This window comes from Nyctibius grandis, chromosome 6 (assembly GCF_013368605.1).
Source record: "Nyctibius grandis isolate bNycGra1 chromosome 6, bNycGra1.pri, whole genome shotgun sequence".
NCBI classification, from domain to species: Eukaryota; Metazoa; Chordata; class Aves; order Nyctibiiformes; family Nyctibiidae; genus Nyctibius; species Nyctibius grandis.
This window is the reverse complement of record NC_090663.1, coordinates 37,874,473-37,897,421: the sequence shown is the minus strand read 5'-3', so window position 1 is coordinate 37,897,421 and position 22,949 is coordinate 37,874,473. Positions and strand designations below refer to the sequence as shown.

Below are 22,949 nucleotides of genomic sequence, written 5' to 3'. Positions count from 1 at the left end.
GTTTCACTAAATATGTAATATATATTGCTGTGTTATTTCTTGATAACTCCCTCTATTTCTTGATAATACTACAAAGGTTACCTCAGCTCAGCAATACTTCGCATTGAGAGAGGCTACTGGAAAGACTTGTGGGAATCTCATCGACACCTGCTCTATTTTCTCCAAGAGACCCTGATAGCTAGTTGTGATCGCCTCTTCTGTTCCTGGTAAGTTCTGAAGTGTGGGGTGCTGCAGGGAGCCATTCTGTCACCCCTTCTGTTCCACATTTATATGGAGCTATAAAAAGGGTTAGTGAGAAGTCAAGAAAGGTTTCCCCGCCCTCGGTTTATTCATGAATACAAGACGCGTGTCTTTACTGTTAAAGGTTTAACTCCATTATTGCTCAGATGTTGGAGCAACTACAGCCGTAACAGCTCTAACATCCAACCAAGCATCAACTAAACAAATGTGATCAAGTGCTTCATGAATCAAAGCCTAAATGAGCAGTAACATGCTATTATCTGCCTGTACCTCATTCAAAGAATTAAGTTAATCGTTGTTAATAACTATAATCCATAGCTACCAAAGGATAGAGACCATCAGAAGTTAGAATATCCTTTCCATGTAAAATTCAGGAAAGAACTGGGAGGTAAAAAGGAAAGATCTGATCTTTTTTTTGTTGTTTTTGGAAGCACATACAGAAACTCCAAAAACTATCATTACAGCTATATTAATAACTTAATATATTGCAAATTCCTAAATGCCACATAGTAGTATCAGATCAAAGGCATCCAAGCTCATGGATTACTTTTGGGGTCTTTCTGCCTCCTGCTCTGTAGCCATGGAGTCTAGACCCCTTTCAAATCTCAGGCTTGCTAGCTGTGTGGTGGAGACACGTACAGGGGGCAAACTCCAGAATGCTAGTTGCCTGCTTGCTTACATCAGGTTTTGAAACGGTCTTGAGGAATAAGTTGGTTCGTTACCTTGTTTTGAACCAGAGCATACAGACTTTATGGCTATTTCAAAACAAGCTGGTAGTTTCCACATAGATTGTGTCTGAAAATATTTTTTACTTATTCTACTTAATATAGTCAAGAGTATTGAAGAGGTTCAAAGAGAAAATATTTATTATTACAACCCTCCTTCTCCACCAACAGCAGCCCCTACAGTTACATTACAGGCATTCTTGGTGCTGAGTACTGTAATGTAAATGGTGAGTTTGATTAACTCGAACCAACTAAATATTTTCCCCCAACGTATTCAAAGACAACTTCTATAAGATGACAGAGATCAACCAGACAGTATTAATGGACTAATGACTTTTTTTAACAGATTCTGCGTTACCCGTTATTTACTCCTTGCCATTTCACAAAAGATATTACAAAAAGCAGGTTTAAAATGTGCTTTTCTGATACAGTATTTATGCTAATTTTAATGCTAATTCTAGTATGTGCTCTTTATAGTTACCACCCTTTGTAATGAAGTCTACCCCAAGGACCTTCAGTGAGAGAAGCACTTGGCTTACAATATAGAGTGCAGATGGATCAACAGCAGGAGAGATCTGGCTGGAAAATGATAGATTTTCATTGTCTTGGGTAGACAGCAGTGCCTAGATACTTGGAGAGGACAGAGGCTTTACAGATTTGTATGAGAAGGAGTGTCAGACTTGTATTAATGTTGTTTGCCAGTTTCACAGTTTGAGCTAGAGACAGTAATCTACTTCAGAAAATATCTGCAAAATTAAGGAGTCAAATCAGCTGGTGATTTTGCTCCAAGGATTGTTTATTCAGTCTGTTTAAACATTGTAGGTGATCTACAAAAACTTATTTATTACCAGGCAGGATTCTATATCCTAATCTGCATGTGCTAGTAAATTCTTTTAACCCAAATCATTAAGACTCCGCAGAGCATTCCTTCTCTCATCTCTGCAACAGGCCAATATACTTTATATGCCAACTCATACATTCAGTGAAGGGGAGGAAAAAAGTATGAAGCATTAGTTCTGGAAAACAATGAAGCTATTTAATTTCTCTCAGTTTTTAAAAGAAATTGTTTCAGATGTTTAGCTGTAGCAGGATGACTATGGCAATGAGAATGCAATGAGAACTTGACAGACTGCAGTGTTTAGATTGTGGCAACAGCGACTCACATGAAGAAACAACTCTCCCAAAGTTTCCTTGGGAGCAGAGGTCTCTCCTGCTGAGCCCCTAAGCAGAAGGAAGGTGTATATGGAAATGTATTGTTCGTATGAAAAAACATTTGATGGAGCATAGGTAGATGGTGCTTTAAAAAAAATTTGAGAAGGTACTGAAGAAGGTTCCACCATGTTTCAATTTAATTAACATGCAACAACAAGACAACAAAATGGCAGGGAGCCTGTATTAAGATCCAACCCAGCATAGCATATGCTGAGCATATGCTTAAGCATATGCTTTACGTAGGCCCCACAGGTCTATTTCTATGCTTAATGTTAAACATAAGCATAAATAATTGCTCGCCCCAGATCCCATTGCCTCACCCTGTAAGGAGCTGAATATTCCCATTCTAATTAAAGTGTTTTCAGATAGACAAAGAACAAAATACAAGCGGTCAACTGCCATCATAGTTTCCGTAATTTTAACTTTTAAATTTTGCTTACAGGATTATGAAGACATCCTCATGTTAAGTGCAGTGTCATTGTACATGTGTTACTCATGCATATCATCTGCAACTATACTGATCAGGTCATTAAACAATTGGGATGTCTGAATAATTTGTACATGGCCATAAACTTCTACTGGAACATAATAGATATGTCACATCGTAGTCAGCAGCAGTACGTGTGCGATCAGGGAAATCTGTACATACAAAAGCTCCGTTTACTGTGTTTACTGGATCATCTGGGGAGACACAAAATATTAGGAGACATGTCTGGGCTGCAAAGAGCATGAGTTGGTTTAACTGACTGGGGGAAGCTGAGGAGATCTGTGTTGGCAGAGGTTCTTTCAGAGGTAGGAAGGGGATGGGTACTTACCCTGCTACGGCTGTCAAGAAATTTTGGTTATGAGTGATATTCTAGCAGAAAACAGGTGATTTCTGAGCAGTGTGGAAAGGCAGCAGAATAGACATGGAAGTTGGATTTATGATTTTTGCTGTTTGCCAAGTTGTAATTAGGAATAAAAACTTGAAGATATTCCAACTGCCTACAGTATTACTAACAAACTAACTTAGGTGGATATCTAACTTAGCACGTATCAGACATATAAGCCTACTTCCCCTAGCAAATACAATACTAACATTGTTATTCAAGGTACTGGTAAGATCTTGCCTTGAAAATCACAAGCAGTTCTAGTTCCCATGAGCAAGAGTTCAAAGAGCATCATGTACAGGAGAATCCATCACAGGAGTCTATGGCTGATCATTCTCTATAAACACATCAAGGGATTGGACATAACTGGAGGAAGTAAAGGAACAATGTTGGCACAAGAACTACTATTAACCATTTCATTTATCTTAAATGTAAGTAAGTTGAAAATCATAACGTATTTTCTGTTCATGACAGTCATTGAGGTCTGGAGCACTTTTATCAGGAGTGCTGTGGTCAACATTAAGAGCCTGAACTTGACAAGTGTATGTGAAAAACATGGCTCTCTGAAGGCAGAGGGGTAAACCTGATGACACAGAAACTTCTTTGAAGACCTTGGACTCTTGTCCTAATGTAATTTTTCTGAGAATGCTATAAATGCAAGATTAAGAGATGGTATTATCTCATCTTTTCCCTCTGTTTCTTCATGAAACTGAGAAAATTAACCAAATATCTGACGAGAGAGAAAAGCAAAGACTACATATTTCTAAACTGAAGGTTCTTTACAGCAATCTTTGTTATTGCATACAGCATCAGTAGAAAAAGTTCAAATACTTGTATTTAAATCAGTATCAACTTAAAAGTAAGTCTTTCTCTCTAGAGAAAAAACTTGAAGCTTAAAATTTCTATTGTAGCATGACTTTTACTAGATATGTATTCTTTTGACTAGCTATGAACTGAAAAGCAAACTTAAGTCAAGCTTCTACACTTAGTTCTAAATAGGTACTTGGCTGTCCTCTCAAAATATATCTCAGACACTTCGATATCAGATAATTTTCTTAAAATTTAACTGCAAGTATAAGAGCATACCAAGAAAGTTGTTCAAGCTGACAACATTCTGTACATTTTACTGGCTACATTTATAGCTGCAAAAGGAAGGAGGAGGACAAACTGCTGCTTTTATATTCTGCATCTCCTTAAAGCTCTACCACTCTATGAAATTTAATTAATAATTCCAGTCGTGCTTGTGGTGGTTGTGATTTTTTTTTATTATTTCTATTGCTTAAATATAAAGAAAAAGAAAAGTCCCATTAACTGCTGACTGCAATGCACATTTATTACCCTTTTCTCCAGGCATGTACTACTGTTTTTAATAATAAAAAATTGTAAATTTCTAGCTTTTAGTGGTGGTTATTTTTGTTCCCTGCTTTTGGCTTCCTCCTTTGCTGTTGTTTTACAAGAGCTGTGTTCAAATTAACTCATTCTGTAGGCTGGAAATGATTTAAGATTACTGTATGAGAGCATGTCACTGAAGTAGATATGCAGTAGATTAGTGTCCACAGACAGAATTACAAAAACCTCCAACTTCAAGACAGAATGCCTAAAAAGCATTACACATCTTCTCAGTCCTTCTGAAAGTTCCCTTGTCAGGTAAACTTAGAATTTACAGGTGCACAAATGAGCAGACAAAAGAATACCTATAAGTTAAAAGATTAACTAAGAAGATATCCACTGGAATATTTTAATCATTATTTTCAAAGACAAAAGTTTGGTGGGATCACACAGGGAAACTTTCAGTACCCTTACCAACTACTGAAAACTTTTGGCCATTTTTGTCCAAGTTTGACAGAGATGCAGAGCTCTCAATAACATTGAAGGCTTACAAGTTCCATGAGGAACTCCCATGGACAATATAGACCTTATCAAAGCCAAATGGGCAATATACCCTAGTGTTATCAGATGTAAGTGAATTAATACAGAAAGGAAGAGTTAGGAGCTGTGTGTGGGTAAATGCACATTTATGATCCCAACCACAAAACTTCCCCTCCGTCCCCTGAACTTAATTTGCCTTGTTAGACACCAGGGAATCAACAAAAATAACCAAAAGATTTCTGCTGTCTAAAAATGTGCAGACTTGAACGCAAGCTTTTCCCATTACGAAAGCATTCACGTGAAGCTCTGCATGGATTCTCTGATGACTAATACAGTTTGAACTCACGGAACAGCCTTGGCGTGATTAAATTCCAAAGGGTGTGTCAACACTAGCAAGTAGAAGTGACTTTCTACAGCAAAAGAGCAGGTGTTGAAGCCTGACATCCACAGAGGGGGCTTGACTTCAGACCAGCTCTACTCTGGCCCTGCAGACTGGGTGCCCCTCAGCAGAGGAAGCATGTCAGGCACTTGCCTTGAGCCCATCTTCCAGTTTAGCTTTGTTGGTAGGCATGCAGATCTACTCTGTGAACCCACAATGACATGAATCAATGAGCAGTAACATGGGGAACGATCAGAAGATTTTAGTTCAGCTTAAGGAACATAGTCGTGAAGCAAAAGCTGGAGCAGATTTATTCACTGTTGATCTGAGCAGACATAAGGTTTCTTCAGTTCTGCTGCCCAATGAACTACTTGTAGCCTTTCAATCTTCATACTGACATATATCAGATTTTAGTGACAGTAAGTTAAGCATCACTGTGCTTAAAAACAAATCAGTAAGATCCATCAAGAATCACAGCTGCCTTTCGGAAGAGTAAGTTCTTTCACCGTCTGTTAATGTTAAGCCTACGATACCTCAATATCCAAATGACTCAGCATTTAGAGGCTTCAAAGCAAGTTAAATGCTATAAACTTCTATCTTCCCTCCCTGCTATAAAACCTGCCTTACACCACGCTGTTTATCTCATTAACTCTTAACACATTTTGCCATTTCTGAAGAATCTTAGCATTGCTTTGCATAACTGTAGTCCTATCAGAGACTTAACTGCTTACAGGAAAGAAGATACTGAGTAGCAGCAATACTATGTGCTCTCAAAACAAAGGAAAACTCCTTATGTACAACACATGAAAAACAGAATAGTCAGCTTTGGAAGCTTGCATTTGCATGTTTTGCTGATACTATATTTTGCCCTTTCCCAAGGTGCACAATCACCAATTTTCATTCCAAATAGCTTCATTCCCTTTCTCCATATAACACACATAAAAATAATGCAACTTTTACTGTTTACAACACTAGCACGTGCACTGTACTGTCAGTTTATACAGTTTAATACAACAGAAAAAAGCTACAATTCTTCCTAATATAAATAGCGAAAGAAAGAACTACTAACCATTATAATTGGAAGCACAGTTAAACAGTTAATTAAGAACTGTTAATACTAGCTACCTGTACCTCTAACTGAATTTCAAAAGTTCTAGAGGTTTGGTTAACTTTTAAAGATTGGATGCTTATCTTTCTCTCTCCCTCTCAGTTCTTAATTGTCCACCAGCACATTTAAGATTTCTGCTACTGAGCTCATCCTTTACTGATCCTAGAGAGAGTCATAAACATTATAACATTAAAACTCACAAAGGTTAAGCAGAGTGGTATGGGAACAATTAGAAGAGAAGGCATACGAAAGGCTCAGTCTTCATAGAAACGTGGGAAGAAAACAAATACTTTTTAAATTGGGAAAATTGAGGAAGAGTGGTTAGAAAGTGGCCTGGTGGAAAGAGACCTGGGGGTGCTGATCGACAGCCGGCTAAACATGAGCCAGCAGTGTGCCCAGGTGGCCAAGAAGGCCAATGGCATCCTGGCCTCTATTAGGAATAGTGTAGCCAGCCGGTCTAGGGAAGTGATCGTCCCTCTCTACTCTGGTACTGGTACTGGTGAGGCCGCATCTTGAGTACTGTGTTCAGTTCTGGGTCCCGCACTTCAAGAAAGATGTTGAAGTGTTGGAGCGAGTCCAGAGGAGGGCAACCAAGCTGGTGAAGGGTCTGGAGGGTCTGTCCTACGAGGAACGGCTGAGGGAGCTGGGGTTGTTTAGCCTGGAGAAGAGGAGGCTCCGAGGTGACCTTATTGCAGTCTACAACTACCTGAAGGGAGGTTGTAGCGGAGTGGGAGTTGTCCTCTTCTCCCGGGCAACTAGCGATAGGACAAGAGGGTACAGCCTCAAGCTTCGGCAGGGGAGGTTCAGGTTGGACATTAGGAAGAATTTCTTCTCAGAAAGGGTCATTAGACATTGGAATGGGCTGCCCAGGGAGGTGGTGGAGTCACCATGTCTGGATGTGTTTAAGAAAAGACTGGACATGGCACTTAGTGCCATGGTCTAGTTGACAGGGTGGTGTAAGGGCAACAGTTGGACTCCATGATCCCTGAGGTCTCTTCCAACCTGGTTGATTCTGTGATTCTGTGACTGTATTTGACAGAAATGGCTAGAAAGAGAACAAGCAATCACATGAGAAACCTGAAGGATACTGCCTCATATCTGAGGGGCTGACAAATGACTCAAAGGCAAATGTGAATCTACAAAGCAACTTGGAACACACTTAAGAACGTGAAGGAAAAAATACAATAGTTCTTCTCCCCATGCCTTTCACAGAATTGCACCTTGAAATTATATTGAATTGTCAATGCATTTTATTAAAATATATTGGAAAGCTTTTTATTACTGATAGCCAGTTACCTGGCAATTTTCATTCCAAAGGTAGAGTGCTGCAGCATTCTTGGTTCTGGTCATGAAGCAGGAGTAACTGAGATAACCTGGAAAACTTGAGGACCTTGAAAAAAAAAAAATCAAGCTTTGAAAGGGAAATGGAATCTGCCTATACAGCGCAAGAGAGACTATCAGGCCCCTGACTAACGGTTATCAAATCTTGTTGCTGAAAAACACTCATGGGAAAAGGTCTCATCTTCTCAGAACTGTCCAATGATCCACTAAGCAAAAAGATCACGAAAACAAAGGATATTTATGTTTCCATTTGCTGCAAGCTAAGATCTGTTTGTGGAAGGGGCTTCATGAAATGGGTGCACTATTAAACCTATTAAACTTACAGCCATTCTCATAGTTTCAACATGCCAATGAAATCTACTCACATACCTAAAAGAATCAGCATTGGACTTGCTTAAGTTTACAAATTCTAACCGTTTCCTTGTCATTTTAACTTTTCAGTGACGTTTCAAGGAGAGAACTGAGCTGTTTTTTCATGCAGTCTACATGCTCTGAGGCTTCTTTAGGCTAGGTGCCATATGGTACAGCAGATTATCCCCTGCAATAGGGCATTAACATGTGGTTTCTACACTTCGCTCTGCCATTGATTTTCAACAGATCATTTCACCTTTGTGAGTTCAGCTTTCCCTCACCCTTCTTTGTCACTTTTGGAGAGTGACTATTTCTGCTCAGCTGTTTCCACACACACATACCAGGATGGGATCCCAGTTTCTGCTAACATGTAGCCCTTCCTCAATGGCTGGAGGCTGCTTTCTACTAATATCAATAAACATTGACTCCTTGTATTTGAGTTGTTGCCTTCATCTGTTATTTTTTAATTTTCATTTATAAATTCTTGGGAAAGGAGACTAATTTAGAGCTGTCTCTGTATGCCTTATAGAGTAATGGGATGCTGGTCCTTGGTGAGAAGTCCTTATGTACTGTGATAGCATATATAATAAGGCACAGTAAAAAAATACTGTGGCAAACAATGTTAAGTTACGAGATTTCAAAAGATCAGCCAAACCAAGAGAGATTGTTTAACCAGAGAACATGAGTTCCAGATATTTGCAATTGTGGTCAAGAAAATAACACAGCAAACTGGTAAATTACAGGCAGTTTTTTTAAAAAAAGTGGATCAAATACAAAGAAAATGTCTGCAGTTTCATTAACTGTACCTGCTCACCTTTTTGATCACTGGGTAAATGGCAGCTGCTAAGAGGTACGAGCTGCTAAGAGAAGACATTAATGAGTGGATAATAAAATCACTGCAAAATCCTACAACCACAAAACTATGCCAACATTATTGAAATAGAACTTTGTTATAAACAGTTTTTTTAAGCTAAATATTTCCCAAGATTATTACTATTACAATTCTTTAGACAAGAATTCATTACCTATACAGTATATGGTTTCTACTACAGAAATTATTATCCATATAACCATACAACTGTTATCTATTAGAATTTATAAAGATTGTATTTTCTGCCTGCAAGTAGCACTCATTTCTGTAAGAGCCACAATTACAATTACCAGATTTAACTTAGTAATCAGAGGATTAATTTCCTGTCTCTTAGTTTTCTCCGTGAATTACATATAATATATTCTTACTGATGGGGTAAAATACGAAATCATTTGGTTAAATATGATATGCTAATCACCAATCATGCTAGTTCATTACCCTTGCTCAGTTCATGCTTTATATGCACCTATCTGAACATACTACTCCAATATCTGATTTTCCAGTGTGGGCATAAAGCATTGCCATGTGACTCTCACTCTTTTTATTCTTTCTGCTCTTAAAAGAGAAAGAAATCACTCAATGCATTGGTTCAGCATTCCAGACAGTGAAGATCAGAGACAAGATCATCCTTTATCAAAACAAGGTTGCCTCTTCTCAGTTCTGGCTGTATAATAACAATAGGTTGAATAATAGATAATTATATGAGCCATATCATATATTCATAATAACCTCAAGAACATTTAAATGGAATTCGCATTCATCTCAAAGAGAACATAATTGCACTGACCACGTGCATTCTGCAAAATTAAAAGACCTGCCTCTAAGAAATATTTTTAAGTCTTTTTATGAACCTAGCATACCCCTCAGTATTTCTTAGTGAGAAAATGTTCTCAAGGAAAACATACGCAAAGTGCCTGTACAGATACACACATACCCACATGCCTGTATCTCTCACCTGCAATCTACACATACATGGAACTTTTAATAAACTATAATTAAATAATTTCAATGGTGTAATATAAAACTTTTGATTGCTTTAAATAAACCCCACAATTAATTTGCCTGTGTACAGAAAGAGCGATGTTCTTCCTGTAAGGAGCTATGCCATGTTTGACTATTATCCAGCACGAAGCCTTGAACCTTATTTATAACTGTTTTCCTCAAGGTTTACCTTAAACATTGATCATTGCAACAGCTGTGCATGTCAAACGAATTAACCTTGGGTCAGAAAGCCACTGTACCCTCAACTAAAGTGACAGACAGACTGAAGATGAAGTTTTCAGTAACTTTATGTAACAGAATTGAAGATACTTTGGGTCCAACTGGTCAGAATGCTTTGAACATTAATACAGAATCACAGAATCATAGAATCAGCTAGGTTGGAAGAGACCTCTGGGATCATCGAGTCCAACCGTTGCCCTAACACCACCATGTCAACTAGACCATGGCACTAAGTGCCATGTCCAGTCTTTTCTTAAACACAGCCAGAGATGGTGACTCCACCACCTCCCTGGGCAGCCCATTCCAATGTCTAATAACCCATTCTGAAAAGAAATTCTTCCTAATGTCCAACCTGAACCTCCCCTGGCAAAGCTTGAGGCTATGTCCTCTTGTCCGATCACTAGTTGCCCGGGTGAAGAGGCCGACTCCCACTTCACTACAACCTCCCTTCAGGTAGTTGTAGACTGCTATAAGGTCACCTCCGAGCCTCCTCTTCTCCAGGCTAAACAACCCCAGCTCCCTCAGCCGTTCCTCGTAGGACAGACCCTCCAGACCCTTCACCAGTTTGGTCGCCCTCCTCTGGACTCGCTCCAACACCTCAACATCTTTCTTGAAGTGTGGGGCCCAGAACTGGACACAGTATTCAAGGTGCGGCCTCACCAGTGCCGAGTACAGAGGAACAATCACTTCCCTAGACTGGCTGGCTACCCTATTCGTAATAGAGGCCAGGATACCATTGGCCTTCTTGGCCACCTGGGCACACTGCTGGCTCATGTTTAGCCGGCTGTCAATCAGCACCCCCAGGTCTCTTTCCGCCGGGCCGCTTTCTAACCACTCTTCCCCCAGCCTGTAGCGCTGCATGGGGTTGTTGTGGTCGAAGTGTAAGACCCGGCACTTGTTCTTGTTGAACCTCATGCCGTTGGTCTCGGCCCATCTATCTAACCTGTCCAGATCCTTCTGTAGGGCCTTCCTACCCTCCAGCAGATCGACACTCCCACCCACCTTGGTGTCATCTGCAAATTTGCTGAGGGTGCACTCAATCCCTAAGTCTAGATCATCTATAAATATATTGAACAGCACTGGCCCCAGAACTGAGCGCTGGGGAACACCGCTAGTGACAGGCCGCCAGCTGGACTTTGCCCCATTCACCACCACTCTCTAGTGCTAATCAAACTCCCCCTTCATCACAACTGTGTGCTTAGTACTTTCACAGATCAGAGGTTTGTGCCAGGCACGCAGCCAACATGGAACAAAGTCGGGAATCACAAGAGAGGCGGCCGGGCACCTGCACAGCACTGTGGAGCATGGCTACACAGTGCAATGCAAGCTGCCTGCCAGCCAGGCACAGGTGGGAGCTTTCTGTGCTCTTCCTCAGTAACGCACAACACCCACTACCACAGGAACGAAGAGGCAGGGGCACCAACCAGGACGAGTATTCAGTGTCCTACTTCATTCCCTACTACCACACAAACTGTGCCAGCAAATGGAAGAAGGATCCTGAAGAACCTACAGCTGAGTCTGTCCCTTACCCATACCTACTCCCACATCCCCTGAGAAGATCCAGCTTCTGCTCTGGATGAGGCCACAGATTAGCAGAAACAAGCTGACATAAAACTATTGAAATAACTGCATCTGCACAGAGGGAACAAACTGAAGCAGCAAAGGTAGCTTTAACACTGGCATTTCCTATCTGCAGCCTTCACAATGCTAATATAATTCTTTCTCCTGTCACCCTCTAGATTTTCTTTCCTTCTGAAAGGAAGGGGAGTCTGGAGTCTCATTATCTGGCACCACAGGGACACCTGAATCACTTTTCTAGCATCACTAGGCAAACTTCTGCCTCTTTCAGCTAACGAAGTTAGGCAGCCACAGTGAGCTTTCAGCTCTCAGCCCCAGATTCCTTCCCAGCCAGTCTTACCTTTGTCTGTTTAACTCACTTAAATCCCAGTTTTCCTGCTGCTGCCCTCCAAACCAAACTTCCCCTTCCCCTGTCAGAGGCAATTTGTCACAGTCTACTGCTCTTATTCCCTCAGTCTTCAAGCCAGGCAGCCTTTTCCTCTTCAAAGACTGGTCTATAGTGGGTCTGAAAGAATAGGAAACACCATCACCATATTTTCAGCTCGCTCTAGCATTCATTGCAGTGGCAATTACATGAATAGTCCCACTCATTCCCTATACTACCCTGGCACTCAGAAGCATTCAAGTACTCAATTCTAATTTTCTGTTCACATGCAATGGGAATGGATCTTCAGATTTTCTGCTTTTGCCAAATCTCTACTGAGCATCTGCAAACAGATTTTTCAGAGGCACACAGTTTTTGTAACAGGAAGTCACACTCCTTACAAAGCTGTGTTGAAGTTTATGACTGTCTTCTACCCACCGAGTCCTAACCTTGCTAAACTATAGATAACCAGAATTTTTAGTGTGAACAAAACGATTACATTGTAGAATCATCGCTCTAGATTTTGACAAGAAACCTGAAACAGGATCTTAGAACAGGAAATGATGAATGACTTCATTAATAATAGGTACTATAAGACCACGCCAGCTAGTTTACAGAGTTTAATATAAAGTTCTAAACAAAATGTTTGAATATTTTGAAGTTTTAAGACAGGGTTTGTTTCATTAGTATCACATGTTGCCTGTTTCTGCTTTTTAAACCACCTAGTGAAATTTTGCCAAGGGCATGTCCCCAGGAATGCTGACGCCACCATGAATCCTTAATTGACTGAGTGGGTTTAGTACTGGTCCCATATGAAACGTTACTTCGAGGTTATCAGATTAGTTCAAACGCACCTGCAGCAGCCACAATTCTAACGCCACCACAAGCGCTGTTCAGGGCTTGTTGTTCTGCATTGTAAGCATCACTCAACTAATGCACGGAGTGCTGGCACATGAGATGGTATCTGTTTCATGAAAATGTGTAGATCAGTTACATACCTTGCTGCAATACCAGCTATTCAACCCCATCAAGCGCAGTGGGAATAACAAAAAGAGGATAGATAATGTAATGGAGCATCACAGAGTATCTTCCTTCATGAACTACCCTCAGTTTACCTAATTATTAAAATTATGTCCTCAGCTTAATCTGGTCTACATAATATTTTAGTGCTATTTTTACAGCATTAGCCTTTTTTTTTTTTAATTTGCAACAACAAGTGCCATTTCCTTAGCAGATGTTCTCAGTTCCCACACATTTAATTATAGTTTTGTAACTACAGTCACCTACCATACAGTGCACTGCAGTGTGTCATTTTAAAAGCCACTGTTACTTGCTCATTAAATTCCTCTGCTACTTAGAGCACAACTGATTTCAACTGTATGCCAACCCATACTTATGTGACAAGGAGACAGGCTTCAACCTTAACACGTGTATTTCACATGAATGTGTACAAGCTAACAAGTTGGCACACTGGTTTTGTTTAGGAATGTTCAGAAAAAGAAGGTAAATGACATTCCACGATTTTAACTAATACAGTGGTTGCTAAGTGGCATAACAAGTTACAGTAATTTTTCCTCTGAAGAGCTATTTCAAATAGCTTGAAAAATGGAAATTTAACTGTAAACAAATCTCACTACCAACAAACTAGAGAGACTGAGAAAGCCGTGTAAGTTTGCTATCTTTCTATTGCTGAAAATCAAATGTTTTAAACAGCATTTAGAGCTTCCTTATACTGATCAGTGATGGGAACAGCGTTTGCTTCAATTTTGACAGGTTACACCTCCTTTCAGCTTAGCCGTAAGAAAAACCATGAGATTTCTGTCAGGAAAAAGTGTTGGGGTGCTCTGGCAGCTTTCACAGCAGCTTTCTGGGGTGCTACCCAGCACTCAGAAATTACAAAGGCTCTCAAGCTGAAGCAGCAGCCCAGCGATCCTCATAACAAGAGTTCAGCATCTTTAGAGTTACCATTTCCAGGTTTTTCTGCAGACAGAAGAGTAATGCCAAGATCTGCAGAGGTAATTGGTAATTTTTTTATTATCTTGCAAATGGTGGTCCTATATAGGAAATTGGTAAATTTTTAAACATATTTTAAAAATCATGGGGCTATAGGCATGAAAATATGGTAACTGTGGACCTCATCAATAAGTTCTACTTCTGCTTTTTTAGGATTTTTATATTTAATAGTTTGGCTTATAGAAAAGTTTAGAACTTTGTTATTTCAGTCATTCAATTCCAAAAATACATTTTTGAACTTTATTTGTATTTAAAAATGCATAAATATTTACATGAAACAGTAAGACAGATCTGTATGGCAGATGGATAGAGAAATAAGCTTCTCCTTTCTTAAAGGACCAAATCACTCAACATTTCAAGAACCAACGTTAAACCAGATCTAAGGAACTTAGAGTGACTTAAGTTATTGATATTTCACCTGAACTTTCTGAAGGAAAGGGAAGAGGGCTTAAAACCACACTGTACTTATTTCTAAAAATACATCTTTTTCCTCCAGTAAAGAAATTATGCTAACTAGTCTTGAAGTTTCCTGAAGTCATGAAATGGCTATCTATGAAAAGCTGACAAATTAATAAAGTTAGTGAACTGAAAACACAACTGCTTTTTCATTCCTTACAGCAGTTGCTGGTGCTGCTTACGAAAGAGTATACAAGAATCCAGAAGCCTAAAAAAAAATAATTTTTTTAAATGTAAAAAAGCTATTTTAATGTCTCTACAAAGCAGTCACCTTACGATTGGTCCCAGGTGATGTAAACAAATCATCTGAAGATCAGTAATATTTGAGATAGTAAGATGTTCTTTCCCTCATTTAAATAAAATGGAATCAGAGCACTTCCAATCAAAAAACGAGCTAATTCTGAAAGTCCATGCATAAGCAAAGCACAGTATGTAAGAATCAATTTGCTTTTGAAAGGAAATTTTTAACCAAGACAGATTAATGTTCTGATTTCTTTTTCAAATAATTAAAAATGAACTGATCTATTTCTTGAGAAACTAACAATGTTAGAGAATAAATGATCTGTATTATGCATGTCTATTTCTTGCTGAAATTCTCTACTTCCCTTCCTTCAGTGCTATAATCCTTTTTGTACTCAGTTTTCACCAATGCTTCTAACCCCACCCTGTCTCGCTTTCCTGAAACCTTGTCCTCATTTCTGCAGGCTGATCTCAGATAATTTTTCTCCTTTGCACTTGCTCTAAGTACCATCAATGGGATGAGTTCAGCAGTTCCTAAAGTCCTTTCATCTCAAAGGTATGGCTGTAAACATCTGTCTACTTTCTGGTATTTAGGCTATAATTTCATCCCATTCTGCCCTACCCCTTTGAAGCCTCCCCCTCTTACTCAAAATCCCTTTCTTAAGCATCACCTCTGTTGCTAAAGAATGGACGCTTCTTGTTTGTAAGACTATTGCTAATGAACATTATGTGTATCTCTCTTGTAAACTTGTTGAGGTCAGAACTACCATCCAAAACCAATGTTTTGTAGAAAAATGCTGTTTCAAAGAAAGATTATTGTAAAAAAGTGTAGCAATTCTGGAAAACATTTTTTGCGCCTAAGTTGCAAAATTGTTGAGAGGGCCTGTTTTGACTTTTTTTGCAAAATGACATGTTTGATTTTTAGGCTAGTCTAAGTTTTTATTTAGAAATATGTTTGTTTATAGTAAATTGTCTAATAAGAGCAACACTAAGTATTTAAAAAAAATTATCTTAATCTGGTCTTTCCCTTCACAGAAATTTGACTTTGACATTCAAGTTTTGATTTGCTTAGGAAGTATTCCTGAAATTTCAAAACAACTCCTGTAAAGCAAGGTAACAATTTCCCATGCAACTCCACTCAGCTCTGTAGCTTTGCCCTATGATTCACCTCACTTTAAATACTGATATAGCAACAGTACCTTGCCTTCAAGCATGTTTTAATGTAGCATTAGTTACCTTGAAGAAACCGCAAGGCAAACACCAGATTTAAGTGAAGATAAGCTTTTTGTTTTTCTCCTACTCACTTCTGCTCTATACCTCTTATTTATAATAATTACTATTCCCTGAAACCAGCTGCTTCAGATTGTTTTTTATGTCCATACTTCATTTTTAAAGACCTTCTACACTGCTTCCACCTGTGGTATATAATTTTGAATTTGGTATTTTTTGATATAGTACAGTAATCTAATTTAATTCATTAGTTGCTTGGGGAAGGAATGTCTGCTTTCTATGCATTTTCTAACTCATTTGTGTCTGTCACATTATTTTTCAGGGTAATTATTTTATTATTTCTTATTAAAGAGACGTGTTGCTCACTGCTTTACAGAATAATGCAAAACTGTCTGTGTCAACACAACCACTACAATGAAAGACAGTAAAACAGATAAATCATTCTTGCTAGAAATTGTTATATCACATGGTAAGCCAATGCTAATACCACAAAACAGCAAGTATTTTGAAAATCAACACTGTCACTCTGAACTCAACAGAGGGGAAAAAAAAAGGGGAATACTTGCATTCTTAGTTTGCTTTGACAACTGCCATCAAATTTGATCCATTAGTCATACTGTAAAAGGAAACAACACTGCTGCATAAAATTCTTACTGTGGTGTGAAGCCTTAGTATTTTAAAATTTTTATTCCATCTTATTAAAGACATTAGAATATGCATCAGATAAAGCAAATAATACTTCTATCCTTTGCAAGTGTTCAAAAACTAGTAAGTTGGTGGTAAAGAAGTATACTGTACAACCAAATACATATTGTCAAACTTGTGTGTTATACACAAACATTTTGTGTAATAAATTGGACCACAGATCCATAAAAATATGAAAAGTGGGTAAACACTGAGCAGAGGATAATAATTTGTTCCAAATTTACATAAACTATAAGTAAGTACATAGTTGAAAATGAAACCATCAGCACCTATTAAAAATGACTGTCCAGGTGCAAAAGCTGCTATAAGAAGCTCCAAAGCTACTGGTAATTGGAAGTTCAGGGGAAGTACTGTGAAAGGGTCACTTCAACCCTGTCTTGCACCTACCTAAAACACTCGCTCCTAGACAAAGTTACAGACACCATATGTGATTAGATGGAATTGATCCAAGGCACCAGCATTCTTGTTCTGCATACATTGATGCTTGTTTGGAGTTAAGTCCTACACCTTCCTTACAATGAAGAAGGATGGAGAAGTTTATATTTCCATTTCACTCTTCAGCATTCTAGGACGGAAGCAAGCTGTTGGATTGCAGTGACAGCAGATGATGAATTTGTTTTTACACGTCTATTGGGGGTGGGGGAAGTGGTGACTGTGGAAGCCATACTAAGTTCACAAGTCTTTCTCCATGGTCTCCTTCTTTGTCTTTTCATTTTAAACCTCTCAATCCCAGGTGAAATACAGCTGCAGGACAGATCCTCTTAATAGACTAAAGAATTGATTCAAATAGCTTCAGCAAAAGGATCATGCATATTGAATCACATATTGCCCTTGAAAAGATGCAGCAGAGAATTTGAGAAACAGGGTTCTCTCCTTTGCAATAAGTAAATGAAGGCAACAACAGCCAAGACTACCTAGAACCTATAACAATGGGAAGCAGGCGTTCTCAAGAATGACTGCTTCATAAAATGCTCTCTAGTGATCACGTCAGTGAATTTACTGTACATCCTGAGCTTTCAGAAAGCGAACCAGTCAATTAAAAAAAAAAAGGCAGACAATCAAGTTTTTACATAAATTGTTTTAGTGAAAACAGCCTTTATGTAAACAAATCCTTCCCCTTCCTAACACTAGCATTTATTTATCACCAGTTCAAGACGTTTGAATTTATTATTCATTCTCCCAGTAAGAAAGCCTGCAATTCTCAAACAAAAGTCACATTCATGAACACCCCATTCTTAGGCATGGTAGTAGATGTGGTTACACCCTCTGTGGATGTCTAATGAAAGTTATAAGCTGGATCTGTGCTCTAGTGCAAGGCTGCTCCATACTGTCTTCAGCTGAGTGACATCAGCATAAACAAAAAGTAGCGTGGAAGATAAGCCCTTACGAATATATCAGCAGTGAATTATCAACTAAGGCCATGCCATCCAAAAACCACTGAATTTTTATGAAGTGCACAAACTCTGAAACAGAAAATGCTTCTGAATATTAAGTGAACCAGAAATGTAGGTTTCAAGAATGATTATCTGTTCCCTTGTGCCCTTGGCACTCCTACTTTACATTGAATATCCTATTGTCTCTCATGGTCTCAGTGCTGGTTGGCAAATAGAATTCATCCTTCCGCTCCATGCAGCATATTTAGAGACTGGATGATCTGCTTCAGTTCAGTAGATTTTAGAAGTACTGATACCAAATGAAGCTATGACCTAGTTAACGAGCAAGAAAGACACAAATACAGTCATATCTTCCATCACAATTAAGTAGCTGTAGAAGGCAGCCAGTATGTACCCCATTTCTAGTGAATATCAGGCAAACCTCTTCTAAATACCTGCACTTGGACAAAAGCTGCCCATGCATGCATAAAACTTCTTCATTTCCATAAGCATATAGACCTAAATGTTAGATTCCTCCATGGAAAAACCTTGGACTTAGTGTAAGCATGCAGCACCAAGTCCTCTACTTTTCTGCTAAAAAAGTAAGGAAACTGTGCTTAAACTTGATGGCCTCAGAAGTTTGCACACTTATCAGCCTCATTTAAATGGTACCCAATCAATGCTTAAATAAATTGAGAGTAAAAAGTGAGTCACCAGAGTTAATAAATGCCTATTTGGATACTATAAACAAGAAGAAAGAGTCCTACTGCAAACTAAAATGAACCGTTTTCTTTAATACTCCTATCAATTTTTTTGTTTGTCCTCTAGTCACAGCTCTTTATCTTCTAGTCTTAGAAACAGTGAAGAATGCAAATACTTCCTGCCATTTCCTCAGCTGTTATAAGCCAGTGCAGTTCAACTGAGGTCAATGGTGCTCCTTTACTCTAGTTTAAGATCCAACCCCTTAATCATCACACAGTTATTAAAAAAAATGTTTCAGACAAAAAAGCCCTGTGTAAATAGACATTACACGCTACAGAATTTCCTTCACCACTTGTGACACTGAACATAATACAGGCTTTCTTGTTTTTTAATTTGAGCCTTAAGAGACTATGGAAATACAAATTACTCGTACACATTAATAAGTCACCTACAAGTACCCACTGAACTACATGGCTACACTTAATGTTCTTGGGTAAATCACAATTTGTACTTGCCTGTCAACATTAATGAAGAACGACACATATTGTTGCATCACCATACAGCAAACAGAAGGTGACAGAACAACTATCACAATACAAAAGTTCTACCTTTCTGCCTATAGAAAGCAGATACAGGACGTACGTGCAATACTTTGAATGCTACCGCAGGAGGACTTGCTTGTCGTGAGGATGTGCTTGCTGCACCAAAAAGCAGATACAAGGTGTTCACTGGCTCTAAAATAATTTTTGGGCTTTGTCATTTCAGATAATTTACAACTTCGGTTTGTGATAAATACACCTATGACAAGGGACCAGCATTTATCTTTAATTCTCATACACAAAGCATGCTCAGTGATTTAATACAAGTTCTATATTCATTTTTGCGAAAGTCTCCAAAGTATCACCTTATTATGAAATTCAAGTGATCTGTGTCAAAAATGCTGCAACTATCAACCACTATCAGAAAGCAATTTTGTCACCTTTTTTCCCTATGCATCAGTTTTCAGTAGAGTTTACAAGAGCAAAATACATTGTACATATCAACGATTATCAAATCCACGCAATTTTTTTACGCTGGTTTAATCTTTTCCCATTACAGAAGTACTATTTCCATACTGTATCTGGCTATAGATTACACTATTAGATACACATTTCCATAGTGTATCTAATGGCTTCGTGACTTCACAGCATGAACACAGCCTGATTCAGAGGCAAAGCATTTTTGTTTGTGCTATACCAAAGCAACAAAATCTATCACGCCTTTTTTTCCCCACTAAATACATAATTCCACAACTAACGATTTATATTCTAGAAGAGCAAACGAGGCAGTTTTTAACCGAATACAGTGAGCACAGTTGTAGAAGTAGGTACTTGAAACAGATGAGCAAGGCTCCTGCATTGCGGTGCTCCGTCAACTTCTGTGCTCTGAAAACCTAACCATAGCAGCTTATTTTAAGAACTTCACCTGTACTTTTAATGTACAAATTCACCCTTTTTAAGAGCTAACCATTATCAGTAAATCTATAAATCTGAACCAGGTCTTGAGGACTTCACTGGTAAAAACATTATTTTACTGAAGCAATCAAGATTGATCTTGTCACCTATTACATAAACATCACATATGCAAGTAAACAGCACTTTTTTTTTCAAGCCTTGTTACAAGACATATAAGGATGAAGAGCCCCCGCTTCCACTATCTCCATCTCTTACCTGTGAGATTTTTTGTATTATATATGAGCTGATAAGCTATTTAAGAAAGTTGCTATCTCAGAAAGCCTCACAACATCTACCAAACTAGAGGACTCTAAGAAACTTGAAATCTAGACAGTCACAGAAAAGCAGTCCTACCTTTGCCAAAACGATACTTTTGAAATTTTTCATATAAAAAGTTACGCACCACAGGACTTGAGTTTGTAATTCATCCCCACAGTGGCAAGAAGGTTATAAAACCGCTTGCTTCTTTCTCCAAGAATGCTAGGCTAGGTAAAGACAAACCTAAATTATAGTGAACGGCCACACTCCAACGCCTCTTGGCTAACTATGTTTAGCAACTATTTCATTTCGCGCAGTTTTGCGTGTACGACTCACACACGAAGAGGATGGGCATTAACACCGATAAGTCGCGCTGTTTTCAGCCACTACTGTTTGGCTGCCGTAGAACGTTTTACAAGCCGCTGTCCCACACAGAGCAGATTTCCTTGAAGTACGACAGCAGGAAACAAATCTGGGTGTAGCTGGACAGGCACTCATTGTTTTGAGCTTCCACTGGATGCAGAGCTGGCGAGTCGTTCAGAGGTCAGGGCCGCCGCAGCATCCCGCTAGCTGAGCAGCGCTGCTCTATTGCGTGTTTGATTCATCTTTGCAGCTCTCGTAGCTGTTTCCAGGCAGACAGACATGGGAAGTGTTTAATAACAGAAGGCAGGCAGTGGTTTTATACAAGTCATTTTCTCTGCACTGCTTTTGATGAGACTTTTTAAAAGGCATTTGAGAGGAGCCCGGAAAATTATTCCCAAGGGAAAAAAATGGTAATTTTGAGACACGAACTAACTCACAGTAGCCACAAGGGACAATGTGGAGCACATGCTAATGAACTTTCCACTGTATTAATTTAGACTGCTACAGCTTCCTTTAAACAAATAACCTATAAAGGATCTCAGAGTAAATTAACCATATAGTTTTAGGTATGGACTGCACGTCAGGGTACCTGGACCCATTTCTCAATATGAGAACAAAGAGTCAATATGAACTCTGGCAAAGTGTCATTTTGTTAAATATATGAAACAAAATTTTCTGCAAGGGAGCAAGAAAAAATGCTTGCCATAAATTTTGTATTGAACTTTCTGGAATTTCAAGTACATTTGGCACAAAAAGACAGGTTACCAGTCTTGTAAGTTTAGCTGTTTATTAAAAAAAAAAATAAACATTCCTTGAAACTAAGTGCAGCTGTTTTTTTTATGGGTTATTAGGCACCTTGGCAATAGTACCAAACAAGTTCAAGTTCATGGAGGTCACCAGGATTTGGAAGTTGCTGTTACAATGGAGGGACCCCTCAAATGTTGGAGGAATAGGCTGATAGGAACATCCTGAAATTCAACAAACACAAAGTCCTGCACCAGGGGTGGAATAACTCCACACAGCACATACAGCCTGGGGAGCAGCTCTGCAAAATAGGATCTGGGAACCATGGTGGATATCAAGCAGAATGCAAGTTGGCTGCATGCCTTTAGAGCAATGAGGGCTACCTGCATATGATCTACACCTGGTGAAGCCACACTTGCAGCACTCCAATTTTGACCAGCCCAGTACTAGATGGATACTGAAAAACTGGAGTGACTCCAGCAGAGCCTGGACAAACTGTCTCAGGGCATGGAGCACACAACACATACAGAAAGGCTGAGCTGTGGATGTTCAGCCTTAAAGAACAGCTATAGAGAACATAAGAGCCAGATTTCTTCTTGGAAAGGCTAGTGAAAGGACCAGGTGCAACAGACATGTTGTAACGCAGGGTATTATGAATCTTGTGCTTGTAAAAGTGAGCTTCACAAGAGTAGTCAAGCACCAGAATGGGCCCAGCCATGCAGTCTCCATCCTTAGGGATAGTCAAAGCTGAGCCACATAAAGTCTTGTGCAACCTGATCTAACTTCAAGATTAGCCATGCTTTCTGCAGCAGATAGGACTACATGATCTCCAGAGGTACCACATGACCTGATTTAGTTTATGATTGATGTGATTTCTCTTCATGGTTCTAGTGAAATATGCTACACTACTGCTGAGTGTTTCACCTTTTATTTATTTTAAGATATGGAGTCCAAACAGAATTTAATCTTACTAAATACACAGAAGGAAACCCGTTAAAGTACAATAGTGAAATATTTTTACTGTTGTTCTTATCTCAATTTTAGATGCATGATTATAAGAATATCAGCAAGTAACCTAAGTGTGTAGGTGAGTTTCAATTATACTTCAGCTCTCTTCATAGAGAAAAACCTTTTGAAAAAGACTTTGATTTCACCACCCATTAAGTGAACTTAACTGACATCTTCTGAGTAGTCTTTTGAAATCATGGGGCTTGGGAAGACTGGCAATAAGACATACTACTAGA

At 38.9% G+C, this 22,949-nt stretch overlaps 1 protein-coding gene across 3 annotated transcripts in view; it reads right to left on the bottom strand.

Moving 5' to 3' along the window:
- The window catches only part of SORBS2 (sorbin and SH3 domain containing 2), a 174,454-nt gene that overhangs the window by 90,022 nt on the left and 61,483 nt on the right, over window positions 1–22,949 (bottom strand). For all 3 annotated transcript variants that reach the window (XM_068402637.1, XM_068402641.1, XM_068402630.1), the window contains exon 3: window positions 7,699–7,792. In XM_068402637.1, the coding sequence (XP_068258738.1) occupies window positions 7,699–7,736 (38 nt within the window). In that variant the 5' untranslated portion in view covers window positions 7,737–7,792. The remainder of the gene's footprint in view (window positions 1–7,698; window positions 7,793–22,949) is intronic.